At 35.3% G+C, this 13,877-nt stretch overlaps 1 protein-coding gene across 6 annotated transcripts in view; it reads right to left on the bottom strand.

The window, feature by feature from the left end:
• Nucleotides 1-13,877, bottom strand: part of CDKL3 (cyclin dependent kinase like 3) — a 103,826-nt gene that overhangs the window by 46,991 nt on the left and 42,958 nt on the right. For 5 of the 6 annotated variants that reach the window (XR_015250158.1, XR_015250160.1, XR_015250161.1 and 2 more), the window contains one exon: nt 13,441-13,603. Coding sequence is in view for 1 of the 6 variants with exons in the window: in XM_086703985.1 (XP_086560111.1) it covers nt 9,920-9,939; nt 13,441-13,603 (183 nt within the window). In the remaining 5 variants the exon portion in view is untranslated. Of the gene's footprint in view, nt 1-9,265; nt 9,940-13,440; nt 13,604-13,877 lie in introns of those variants that run through there. The other variant, XM_086703985.1, reaches the window with a different exon arrangement.

Below are 13,877 nucleotides of genomic sequence, written 5' to 3'. Positions count from 1 at the left end.
CTGTGCTGAGAGCAGAGCCCAATGAGGCACTCAAACTCACAAACCTGAGCCAAAGTTGGAGGCTTAACCGACTAAGCCACCCAGGTGCCCCACCATGTTTTTTCTTGTATTTAATGGAACATTTATACATGAAGAGCAGGTCTTTGTTGTATTGCTGCCAACTTCTTATCTAAACAAATGAAGAACAAGGCACAGATACCCTCAGAATTTTCACAGGCAGTATGCAACAAGAGTAGAGAGTACCTCCACACTGAATGTATTACCCAGGGAATGAAGTCAGGATACATTGAAACAACTAGGACAACAGAATTAAAATTAAAGACCATGATTCGGCATTTTTGAATGAGACTCCAAAGGTACCATGAACAATTAAATTTCATCATGAAAACTCACTATGCCCTGTGTATTTTAAATCTTATCCCAGGGGCGCCTGGGTGGCGCAGTCGGTTAGTCAGGTCATGATCTCGCGGTCCGTGAGTTCGAGCCCGCATCGGGCTCTGGGCTGATGGCTCAGAGCCTGGAGCCTGTTTCTGATTCTGTGTCTCCCTCTCTCTCTGCCCCTCCCCCATTCATGCTCTGTCTCTCTCTGTCCCAAAAATAAATATTTTGAAAAAAAAATTAAAAAAAAAAATCTTATCCCAGTAAGTCCTTACAATATGTCTAAGATAAGTTACTCTTGTTCCCATTTCCCAGGTAGGAAAATTGAAGCAACAAAGCACCACACACAAAATCACCAGTGAAGAAGTGGTTTACCACAGCCTTTAGACCATCATTCTAATTCAGGTAATCTGATACTAATCTGGACTCTATTATATCATATGGCTTTTAATAAAAATTGAATGTTCATTCAATAAATAGTTTTAAAAAGATAGAAGCCCCAGAAGTTTATATAATTTCAGAAAATATTCTGACACCACCACATACTCTTTTTGGAAAAAACAATTTTCTGAACTCAAATCTATCAAAAAACACCAAGGAAGATTATTGATGACAGAATTATCCATAATAAATCTTGTTTTTAAAGGTTTTCACAAGGCGTCATATGCTTTAAAGATTTTAATAATACTGTTCAATGTAATAATTAGTAGCCACAAAGAAATTATCAGAGAAGCCCAAGAGATGCTGCCTGAAATGTATATAAATAATCTATGGCTTAGTTTGTAATGTCCTAAGACTTTGGAGTCATTCATATGAAACAGCCCAATACCTACCATGCATTTTTATCGCATCTCTCTCCTAGAATACCAAGAGCCATTGATGTGGAGCAAAAAACATTGCTGTATTAGTGCCCCATCTTCATCTCCATACACTAGTTCGGTCCAACTGAGGACCAAGTAGCTTATCCTCTATTAAACCAGGGCACATAATGGCTCCAGATCCTGGAAATGCTGGACCCTAAGCTCCCTCTGCAGGAGGTTGGGACTATCAGACTTCAAAGAGAACCTGATAATCATTTTTACTCTAGGACAAGAGGGACATATAGACTATGTAAAGCCACTGGACACCTGTAATCTATATATTGCTATCTATTAAATGAAAGCTACTTGTGAAGAGAAAGAACCTTAACCAAAGACAGTGTGAAAGTCAATCTAAGGCAAAACTCATTTTATTTACTGCTTTGAGTTACACATTTCACAGGATCATTTATTCTTTCAATGCCATGTGTATCCATACATTTAGGTAAATAAGTCAGGAACTCATGGAGCAGGGATTTAGTGTTTGGCTCATTGCTGTATTCCCCATGACTGGGAAGGTGCCTGGCGTATTTTAATGAAGGGAGACCATTAAAAAACAAAACAAATAAGTAAAATTTGTAGCTTGTCAGGTAGAGAAATGCTATATGAAAAAGTTAAAAAGGGGAACAAGAATGGGAAAAGTCGTAATTTTAAGTAAAGTCGCCATTTATGAGTAAAAATCAGTAAGGAGGTTGTCTTGAACAATTGTTAAGAAATGTTGTGCATAGTAGTAGAAGAGTAAAAAGTAGTCAAGTCCTGGAAATTCTTTGAAGGTATAGCTGAAAGAATGTAGGGGATGAGAGAAAGGGAGATGTCCAGGATTATTCCAAGAAATTTCTGCTGAGCAAATGGAAGAATGGAGTTGCCCTTAACTAAGATGAGGAAAATATGGAGGAGCAGGAGGGAGTGAGGAAGAGATCAGGATCTTAATTTTGGACATGTTAAGTTTGAGATACCTATTATATGCTCTGGTGGAGCTGTTGAATGGACAGTTGGAATCTGAGTCTGGAGTTTAGGGGTCAAGTCCAGGCTGGAGAGAGAGAACTGAGAGTCATCAGTATGTAAATGGTATTTAAGGCCATGAATCTGGATGAGCTCACCAAAGGACTACACAGAGAAAAGAGAAGGTCTGAGAACTGAGCCCAAACGCTTTTTGATTATTTAAACCACAAAATCATTATATCTCCTGCTTTCCCTTTGTTTACAGGGCTCACTAAACTATTATTAAGATAAAGTAATCAGATAAAATAAATTCATAATGATTGTCATCCACTATTCTTCCACAAAGCTATAAATCAACTGTCTAGTGATTCTTCCTAGGTCATCTTCAGGTTTCAAAATTAAGGTAAATAAACTGTTGTTTTGGGGGCACCCAGGTTAAGCGTCTGACTGTTTGATATCTGTTCAGGTCATGATCTCACAGATTCCTGAGTTTGAGCCATACATTGGCTGTGCACTGATAGCATATAGCCAGCTTGAGATGATTCTCCCTCTTTCTTTGCCCCTCCCCCGCTCACACACTCTGTCTCTCTCAAAATAAATAAATAAACTTAAAAAAAAATAAATCCTTTTTTTTTTAAAACACTTATTCATTTTTGAGAAACAGAGAAAGACAGAGCATGAGTGGGGGGAGGGGTAGAGAGAGAAGGAGACACAGAATCCAAAGCAGGCTCCAGGCTCCAAGCTGTCAGCACAGAGCCCAATGTGGGGCTCGAACTCACAGACCATGAGATCATGACCTGAGCTGAAGTCAGACACTTAACAGATTGAGCCACCCAGGCACCCCAATCTGTTTCTTTTTTTTTGCCCATAAGATTTTAAAGAAGGGTGGCTCAGTCAGATAAGTGTCTGACTTTGGTTCAAGTCATGATCTTGCAGTTTGTGGGTTCAAGCCCCGCATCCAGCTCTGTGCTGACACCTCAGAGCCTGGAGCCTGCTTCGGATTCTGTATCTCTCTCTCTCTCTTTCTCTCTCTCTCTCTCTCTCTATCTCTCTCTCCCCTCCTCCCCCACTCATGCTCTGTCTCTCTCGCACGTGCTCTCTAAAAACTAAACAAACACTCCCTCTCTCTCTGCCCCTACCCTGCTCATGCTCTCTCTCTGTCTCAAAAATAAATAAAAACATTAAAAAAAATTTAAAAAAAATCAGGTCATGATTTCGCGGTCCCTGAGTTCAACCCCACGTCAGGCTCTGTGCTGACAGCTCAGAGCCTGGAGCCTGCTTTGGATTCTGTGTCTCCCTCTCTCCCTGCCCCTCCCCTGCTCATGCTCTGTCTCTCTCTGTCTCAAAAATAAAAACATTAAAAAAAAATTTTTTTTAACTAAACAAACATTAAAAAAATAAAATAAAATAAAATAAAATAAAATAAAATAAAATAAAATAAAATAAAATAAAATAAAAGAAGGGTGCTACATTTATCTGCCTTCTGAGAGGTTTCCCAAATAACCACTTGTAACTAATCGATAGCAACTATTTCTCAGCAATCCTAGGATGAATGATAATATATTTACACAAGTTTTTTTGTTCCTTTGTTTTTTTGTTTTGTTTTGGACAAGTTTGAATACACCACAGCTTTAACTAGTTTTACCCTCTTCTCTTTTAGTTTGGCTTTCATCGCACCCATTGTAAGTACATACTTCAGATTATCTGACTTCAGGATTACTTTTTTCAGAAAAGAAGAAAAATTATTATAATTCTTTGCCATTACAGAGTCATCAGTTATCATCTTTTCCTAACAGTGTAGGAAGAAAATGTAGGCAGTTAAGACACTAGCAGGATAGTAGGACATTTTCCTTGTTTCTATATTTTTGCTTTTTATTAAAATGAAAAGAATGATTTCTTGTTGTCATCTTGTAACATAAGTTTCCTACATCACCAAAGATTTCTTGATCATTTCCCTATGCAATTCTGCTAGTAGTTTTACTAACATGGGCCAATTTCCATTTAGGGCCCTTTAATTTATACTTTGGCAACGAGTTCACAGAATAAATTAGCATTACAATAACCAGAATAAGAACAACAAAAACAAAAGGTATAGGCTCCTATTTACACATAAGGGAGCAAATTCCTATCCACATATTCATATCCTTAGGGATGGTCTTAAACTAAATTAGAGGAAAAAAGGGACATTTTATATACTATAGAGCTATAACTTTTGATAATGACTAAAGTTTTTTTTTTTAATTCTTAAGGTAAATAGCATATGTTATTCAATACAATTCCATTGCCTAAAATAGTGACTGTATCTCCACTACCAGAACTCTTAAACTGAACTTCTAGTTCCAGCCATGATGGAGTAACAGGTACTGGTCTTACCTCAAACAACAATAAAACTGGAGAAAACACATAAAACAACTGTTTCAGATACTGGACAGCAGATCAGGTCAATTTTATCAGAAATAAAAAGGCCCTAAATATATATGCACTTAATAACAGAGCTTCAAAATGTATAAAGTAACTACTAACAGAACGGAAAGGAGAAAAAGACAAATCTAAAATTATAGTTGAAGATTTCAATATTCCTCCCTCAGCAACTGATAAAAGAAGTAGACTAAAAATCAGAAAGATAAGAAACCTAAATACAGTATCAACAAACTTGATCTAATTGTCTTTTATAGAACACTATATTCAACTTCAACAAAATATTTATTTTATTTTTATTTTTATTTATTACCGAGAAACAGAGAGAGTGTGAGCATAAGAGGGGCAGAGATAGGAGGAGACACAGAATCCGAAGCAGGCTCCAGACTCTGAGCTGTTAGCACAGAGCCCCATGCAGAGCTTGAACTCACAAACTGTGAGATTATGACCTGAGCCGAAGTCAGATGCTTAACCGACTGAGCCACCCAGGCACCCCAAGATATTTTTTTTTGAGAATACTTATTTTCAAGTATACACATTCATTTTAAGTTTTTTTTCAACATTCAATAAGATAAACCATATGCTGGGACATAAAACAGGTCTCAGCGGATTTAGGACCAAAATAATATATTCTCTGAAAATTAAATAAAAAATTGATAATAGTAAGATAGTTGGAACCGACCTAAATAGTTGATAATTGAACAACAAAAGAAATCATAAAGGAAATTGGGAAATATGTTTAACTGATTGAAATAATACTATTTAAATTTGTGGCATACAGTTAACATGGAAATTTAAAGCTTTAAATGTTCATATTAGAAAAGAGGAGGGGTGCCAGGATGGCTCAGTTGGTTCAGTGTCCAATTTCGGCTCATGTCATGATCTCATGGTTCATGGGTTCCAGCCCCACATCTATCTCTGTGCTGACAGCTTGGAGCCTGGAGCCTGCTTCGGATTCTTTGTCTCCCTTTCTCTCTCTCTCTCTGCCCCTCCCCTGCTCACACGCAAGCTCTCTCTCTCTCTCTCAAAAATAAATAAACATTAAAAAAATTTTTTTTAAATAAAAGATGAGAAGTCTCAAGTCATGACCTCAGCTCCACCTTTCAGGAGCCAGAAAAATAAAAGTTAATAGAAAAACTGCTTCTTCTACTCATAACACTTCTGACACTACCTGGAGGTAGCCCACAGCTTAAGGGCTCAGTGCAAGACTGTCCCTCACTTCAGACTCCAGTCACAAGTCTGGGCCTCTTCTACTTCTTACCAACTGGCTGTAAATCAGGAATTGCCACAACCTCTTTCTTGGGTCTAATAATTTGCTAGAATGGCTCACAGAACTCAGGAAAGTGGTTTACTTGCTATTATCAATTTATTATAAAGGATACAATTCAGAAAGAGCCAAATGAAAAAGATGCATAGGAAAAAGTATGTGGGGAGGAGTGCAGAGTTTCCATGACTTTTCTGGGTGCATCATCCTCCCAGGACCTCTATGTATTTACCAATTGGAAAGCTCTCCAAATCCCTTTGTTTAGGTTTTCATGGAGGTGCCAGCATATAGACATAATCGATTAAATCATTGGCCACTGGTGATGAACTCAATCTCTAGCCCTTCTCTCCCTAGAGCTCAGAGCTGAAAATTCTAATCCTCTTGTCATATTGTTAGTTCCTCTCAGAACCTGCCCTTTTCCTCTAAGAGGCATCTCATTAGCAAAAACTCAGATGTGGTTGAAAGGGGGCTTCATTATCATAAACTCAGGTATGGGGGTGTCTGGCTGGCTCAGTCAGTAGAGCATGCAACTCTTGATCTTGTGGTTGTAAATGTGAGCCACACGTTGGGTGTAGGGATTATCTAAAAATAAAATCTTTTAGGGCCACCTGGGTAGCTCAGTTGGTTAAGTGTCTGACTCTTGATTTTGGCTCAGGTCATGATCTCACAGTTCATGAGTTCAAGCCCTGCATCAAACTCTGTGTTTTTACAGAGCCTGCTTGGGATTCTCTTTCTCCCTCTCTCTCTGCCCCTCCCGTGCTCACTTGTATGCACACACACACACACACTCTCTCTCTCTCTCTCTCTCTCTCTCTCTCTCTCTCAAAATAAACAAATAAACTTTTAAAACATCTTTTATTTTTTTTTAATTAAAAAAAATTTTTAATGTTTATTTATTTTTGAGAGAGAAAAGAGTGTGTGCAGCGTAGGAGCAGAGAGAGAGGGAGGCAGAGAATCCGAAGTAAGCTCCAGGCTCTGAGCTGTCAGCACAGAGCCCAAGGCGGGGCTCGGACCCATGAGTGGTGAGATCATGGAAGTCAGATGCTTAACCAACTGAGTCACCCAGGCACCCCAATAAAATCAGCAACTTTGATGAAATGAATAAATTATTTGAAGGAGGCAAATTACCAAAATTGATACAAGGAGAAATAATGGATGTGGATATCTCTTAAATAAATTGAAGGAAATTGAATTTGTATATTAAAATATTTCCACAAAGAAAATTCCAGGCCTTGTTGGCTTCCCTGGTGTTTCTTTATTGTTCTTTCTTTTTTTTTTTTTTTAAGTTTATTTTAATTTATTTTTGAGAAAGATGCAGAGAGCAAGTGGCAGAGGGGCAGAGAGAGAAGGAGACAGAATCCCAAGCAGGCTCCACACTACCAACACAGAGCCCTATGCGGAGCTCAAACCCATGAACTGTGAGATCATGACCTGAGCTGAAATCAGGAGTCCAACACTTAACCAAACTAAGCCACCCAGGCACTCCCTCCCTGGAATTTCTAAGAAACATGTAAGGAAAAAAGAAAATCAATCTTTTAGAAAATAGAGGAAGAGAGAACACTTCCTAACTCATTTATAAAGCAACGTAACACTGACACCAAAACCAAACAAGTACAATATAAGGAAAAAAAAAAAAAGGACTAAAATTCTTCCTTAACATAAATGTCAAAATCCTTAATAAAATATTAACCAATCAAATCCAAAACAAAACATAAAAAGGATCAAGTGATATTTAATCTCAGGAATGTAAGGTTGATTTCACATTCAAACATCAGTTAATATAATTCACATTAATATAATAAAGAAGGAAAATCCTAAGAACATCTCAGTTGTTATGGGAAAAACATTTAACAAAATTTAACATCTGCTCGAGCAAAGAGAAAGGGAAGAAACCTTCCTCAGTGTAATAAAAGTCATGTATATAAAACCTGTAACTAACATCATAATGGGAAAAAGCTGAATGTTTTCCCTCCAGTACAGGAAAAAAAGCAAGGATGTCCATTCACTCTCACTACTTCTGTTCAACATTGTCACATGTCCTAGTCAGTGCAATAAGGCAAGAAAAAATAATAAAAGGCATAAACATTGGGAAGGAAGAAGTAAGACTATCTTTATCTGTAGATGTTATGATTGCCTATCTGGGAAATCCTAAGGAATATAAAAAAAGAAGGAAGAAAAGAAGGAACAAATGAAATTAGGAAACCTACTAGAATAAATTAAGTGAATTTAGCAAAGTCTCCGAATACAGGATCAAGATAGAAAAACAAACTGTACTTCTGTATATTAGCAAAGCCAAGTGGAAAATGATATTTAAAAACAATACTATTTATAATGCATCAAAAAAACAAAATACATAGAAATAAATTTAATGAATGATGTGTAATACTGGTATAAAACATTACAGACAGAAATTGAAGAAGATCTAAATAAATGGAGAGTTTATCCTCATGTATTGAAAGACTTAATATTATTAAGATATCAATATTCCTCTGATATATAGATTTAACACAATCCCAATTAAAATCCAAGTAGACATTTTTTGTACAAGTTGAATCCTTTGATATTGATGTAGGATCAACAAATACCCAAATGCAACAGGTAAGAGGCAGACTTATATCTGTTGAACCTACTACAGAGAACAACTCTTAATTTCCCTGGAGGAGATGAGTTGCTAAAAGTAACAGGAATTCTATTAGAAAAGTATATTATGTACAATAACCTCAGGTATTAATTCCAATCAAACTTAAGATAAAAAGAGGGGCACCTGGTTGGCTCAGTCAGTCAAGTGTCCAACTTTTGGTTTCAGCTCAGGTCATGATCCCATGGTTCGTGAGTCCGAACCCTGCCGGCTCATGGAACCTGCTTGAGATTCTCTTTCTCTGTCTCTCCCTTTGCCTCTCACCCACTCGTTCTCTCTGTCTCTCTCTTAAAAATAAAATAAAAACTTAAAAATAATTAAAATAAGATAAAAAGTATTACAATACTGTAATAAAGAAATTACGTTTTCCTTTGTTTCTCATGTCTATTTAATAAGTACCAAATCAGGTAAAGCCCTGGTAAAATACCAGATAATGCCACTTTATTATTATTGTTGTTGTTTTAAGAACAGGACAATCAAGAATTTTAGTGGTGTACCTCTTCCAGGTTGTACATATCTTATGGAATAGAAAAAGTCTGTACCAAATAAAAGGCACTATCAGATGGAACAAGGAAACTGGAAGAGTGCTGGGAGTCGTTCAAAAGAATAAAAGGATTATTAACTAAGTGGAATTTAAGTGAAAACAAAACAAAAAAGAATAAAAGAATTTAAATAACACTTGAATATCACACAATCTTCAGATATTTTATAAATATTTTAAATGTTTTTACAGCTAAGAACATACTTTAAAAAAAAATTTTTTTTAATGTTTATTTATTTTTGAGAGACAGAGACAGAGCATGAGCGGAGGAGGGGTAGAGAGAGAGGGAGACAGAATCCGAAGCAGGCTCCAGGCTCTGAGCTGTTAGCACAGAGACTGACGTGGAGCTGGAACTCATGAGCCGTGAAATCATGACCTGAGCCTAAATTGCACGCTTAACTGACTGAGTCACCCAGGTGCCCCAAGAACATACTTTTAATCATGTAAGGGTAAGAAGAGCTTTTAAAATAATGGGTCAGATATTTCATTAAGAACTCACTTCAGGAAGCCTGAGCATTCTAGGAAATAAAAGAGACTTCAGGTTATGTGATTAGCAAAGAGCAGATATCAGAGTATGTATAGTGTGTGTTGTGTGACAGGATGTGTTACGTAACTCAGTAACCATGGCAAGTAAAGAAGCAGGCGGAGAGGTAACTTCATAATTCTAAACTAACAGAATTCTTAGAAGAATACAAAGCAGTGAATGGTTTGCTAATGAAACAAAGTTGGATGATGCTAATGCAAGATGCATGGTTGTCTTAATAGCTCATGTTACATTTCTATTGTACATAAAATAAGAGGAGACTTGCCAATTTGTATTTTTAAGATTTAAAAGAAAGAACACTACCAGAAAAAAACTGTTCCTCTTCCAATTCTTCCCCTTAAAATGGCCATCTCCACCCTAAAATCAGAAACCAAGCCAGTAAGACCAGAAATAAGAACTTAATTACACGCTGCCAAAACCTTGACTGTATTAACGTTAAATTATATGTAATAATATGTTTTATATAAACTACTAAATGATAAACATGCAGGTCAAGCCAAAACATTTGCTTCAGTGCTGTCCTCAATTTCCATCCTCTTAAATGACCTTCATGATATGTTTAAATGCTGTTCCAGAATATTTAGTGTGGAACCAAATCTTATTTCACGCTTATCAAGTGTAATTGTTTGCTCAGAAATGTTTGGTGCTATTAGACATTGGGATCTCGTTTTATTACACAATTAGAAACTTTTCCTTCTATAATTATAAAGTTCTGAACCAAAGCTAAGAATGACCATTGATTATACATGACTAAGACAACACAACATCAAATAAAATTATCTGACTTAATGTAAGTTGCAGTTTTATTAGAATGTACCAGTCGGGCAATTTCTATAACTTAGTGTTTAAATTAAGAAAACATGAATAATTTAAAGACTAATAAATTTTTAAAAATTTAGGTGAATATACACATAACTACACAGGATTTATGGTGTATCTGTAGGATTCTCTAGTCAGCATTTGTTGTGCGTGTAATATTAATAAAAAGGATTTTTTTTTAACCATACAATGATTCTGGGATTCCCTGAATTTTCAGCTGCTGCATTTTCTACTCTACACCTGGCAGGTTCTTCTTCCTTTCAGTTTGTGCATTTCCTGTATTCTAAAAAGTAAATAGAAACAGGACCTTAATTGAGGAAATGGTGAGTCTTTGGCTAAGGAAATATAGCCACAGATAAGTACTTATACTTTGCACCTGGGGTTTGTTTTATACGGGACACTCTTTAGCAAAGTATTCCTCATGATCATCATGAAACAGAACTGAAGGTGGCTTTTGTATGGGCTCTTTTCTCTCTTGCCTAACTCATCAGCAGTAATTTAGAGTTTCTCTTAGATTATGTTGTCTATTCAATATATGTATGTTGATATATATATATAGATAGATATATAGATAGATATGTAGATATATAGATATATGTGTGTGTCAATATGTACACTAGTTCAGCATACATTTAAGATGCCTGAAGGAGTTGAATGTACAACTGGGAAGCACATGGATCTGACTAGATAATTCAAAAACAAGTCAATGGCACAGCCAGGAACAGAACAAGAAAGTTGCTATATCCTATCTTGCATTTTTAAAACCATGTCATACTCTATTGTGCCCTAAAATAATAAACTACCAATTCAAAGTTTAGTTTCTTAATTCTGACATTAACATATTATGAATGGGCACATATTGTGAATGGGCAGCACAAATAAACGACAACCATCACTGATTACTTCTCTAATAACTATAACTGTTTCAAGATCACTCTTGAGAAGGTCAACTTTTAAGCTTTCTACACCACAGGAGCAAGAAGGGATTTTCCCTTTCTATTTATTTAAATGAAATCTTTAAATGAAAGAATTAAGAGTTCCTTTCTTCCTGCATTGGAATATAATTTTAGTTCCAGAGGCTCTCATGGGACAGTGGGATAAATACATGCAGCACGTTACTAGGAGCCAAAAACAGGGAACTAATTTAGTCAGTCATTTGAAGAATGTGCAAAGGGTGTGCTACTCAACAAGCTGCGACATCAGTAAGTCACCAAAGTTTAAAACTTTAAGGCCACCTCACTACTTTCTACGGTGAACTAAAAAGTGACCATTAGTGACTTTCTTGTTCTATCTAGAAAACATCTCTTTTCTGCAAAGTGGATTGTGGAGTTCTTAACAAGTTCTAAGCTAAAAATAAGGCCTAAGCATCACTTTGAAGATATATCTAACAGTATTTGATAACTCTTTAATCCAAATGATGTAGCGATTGAACAGACTTGGTGAAAACACCTTCTTACATGGTTTCAAAGTCTCTCTATTTTGCTAATTTCTTCAAATTTCCTTAATAAGTATGTGCTAATTTCATCATGAATTTAAAAATATAATCAATTTTATTTATAACATGAGAAACTGATTTAATGAAGTTGCTCACCTTACAAATGTGTAGCATAGAAGGCCATTTCTATGATTTAATTCAGTGGGTGCTGAGCACCATACCCTTTTCTAAAAGAATACCTTTAGAGAGTATACATTTGGATACTGAGGATCTTGAAGATTTCCAAATAAATTCAAGACTCTCTCTGGGAGATAGGGGTTGGGATATTTCAACAATATTATCTGATAGCTAGCTGAGAACAAATCTTTGTAAAAATAGAACTATTGGTGGAAAGCAAAGATGGCAGAATAAACTGAAGAGAAAACAGGAAGAAAGGAGCCCAGCATTACATAATACACACAGCATACATAATATTTTCCCTGGGTATCGTATATTCTAATCACTCAACGTTCAAATGAGGGTTAGTATTAATTACCCCAAAAAATAACTTTTAAAAACTTTTATTAAGATGTTACATTAAGAGAATATAAATCTGTTTCTCAGGTTCAAAGATTACAGAATTTTGAATGTTTATGTAACTTTTAGTAATAACTAAATTTACACACCAAGTCAAGGGTTCCAAACAGCACTCCTTACTAAAACTATAAACAAAAAAGGTTTTTTTGATCCTTATTACGTAAAGTTGGTATTTTAGATGAATCTGTTTTCTTTGATTCCCTTTTCAGCACTTTTATCTGTTTAACTTTTGCAAAAATATATACAACAGTGACAACTTGTTATTCCTACCTTGAAATTTTACTTTCCTTTTTAAGAGTTTCAAATAGAAATTGTGATATCCACTAGAGTCAGTTTCTCAATATATTAAAATGGAACTTAATAAATCATCAGCTATAGTGGCAAAACATGCCAATCATAAATGATTTGTTTTACCACTTTACAGATAGCCTTACAGGTATTAAAAGAAGACATTTATTTTTTAAATTCTGCATATTAAGTGGATCAGATAATTCCTCTTGAATTATATTCAAGTACTATATTCTTGCTATTATAATAACTTTTCACAAGGTGTCACTGTTCTTCAAAGAAACAAAACATTTACTCTGTAAAAAAAAATGTGTTTCATTTTAAGAGCTCAATGCATGTTATAAATCTTAATCTACTGTATCTTCGGATGCCAGAAGCACATATATCATTCCTGCTATTATATGGGCAAAAATCATGGAGAAACAAAGGAAACTGATTTACTCCAGGTCATATACGGAACCAAAATCACTTTCCTCAAATATTGTACGAACATTTCAACAATACTGAGCTACTGAAAAATTTGTCTTTTAAAGTTTTCTTAATCCTTCTTTAAAAGTATCTCCTTTAAGACTTACCTCTTCTTTGACTATGAGAAAAGAAATTCTCATCAGCTGAAAATATTTTTCAAAGCAATCTATTTTCTATCTAAATTATATTATAAATGTAAGCTATCTTACAAAAAAAAGGTCTTGTAAAAGATAACATCTGGAAATTTGTAAAGCTGTGCAACAGATATGTACCTTCCGTTCCTTTCATCTCCTTGGGCTGTATCGTGAAAGGCAGTTCTGGGAAATGGAATTCCTTCCTGTCAGATCTGGAAAAATTCAGCTTTCTTTTGTTTCCATTTGCTATTTGGTCATTTTGACCTGTTCGCTCATTAAATATACCCTTCTCCATTTGGCTCTAAACAAACAAATAAGTAAGAGTTAATTTTAAAAAAGATGTGTAACTATTTTTTGAATCATAAGCCTAAAATTGCCAGCCATTTGGAAGGTAATAAGATAGTCATAAAAGGTCTACATTTGCAAGGTTATTTAATAATTAAGAAGTAGAATAGAATACCATTAAACACATAAACAGATCGAATTCCAATAAAAGTTTCATGAAGCAAACTTTTATTTTTTTTTATTTTTTATTTTTTTTTTATTTTTATTTTTTTTTTTAAATTTTTTTTGTC

Source organism: Puma concolor, chromosome A1, assembly GCF_028749965.1.
Source record: "Puma concolor isolate L17-30 chromosome A1, mPumCon1.1.hap2, whole genome shotgun sequence".
NCBI lineage: Eukaryota > Metazoa > Chordata > Mammalia > Carnivora > Felidae > Puma > Puma concolor.
Note: the sequence above shows the minus strand (reverse complement) of the source record. Positions and strands in the feature narration are given on the sequence as shown.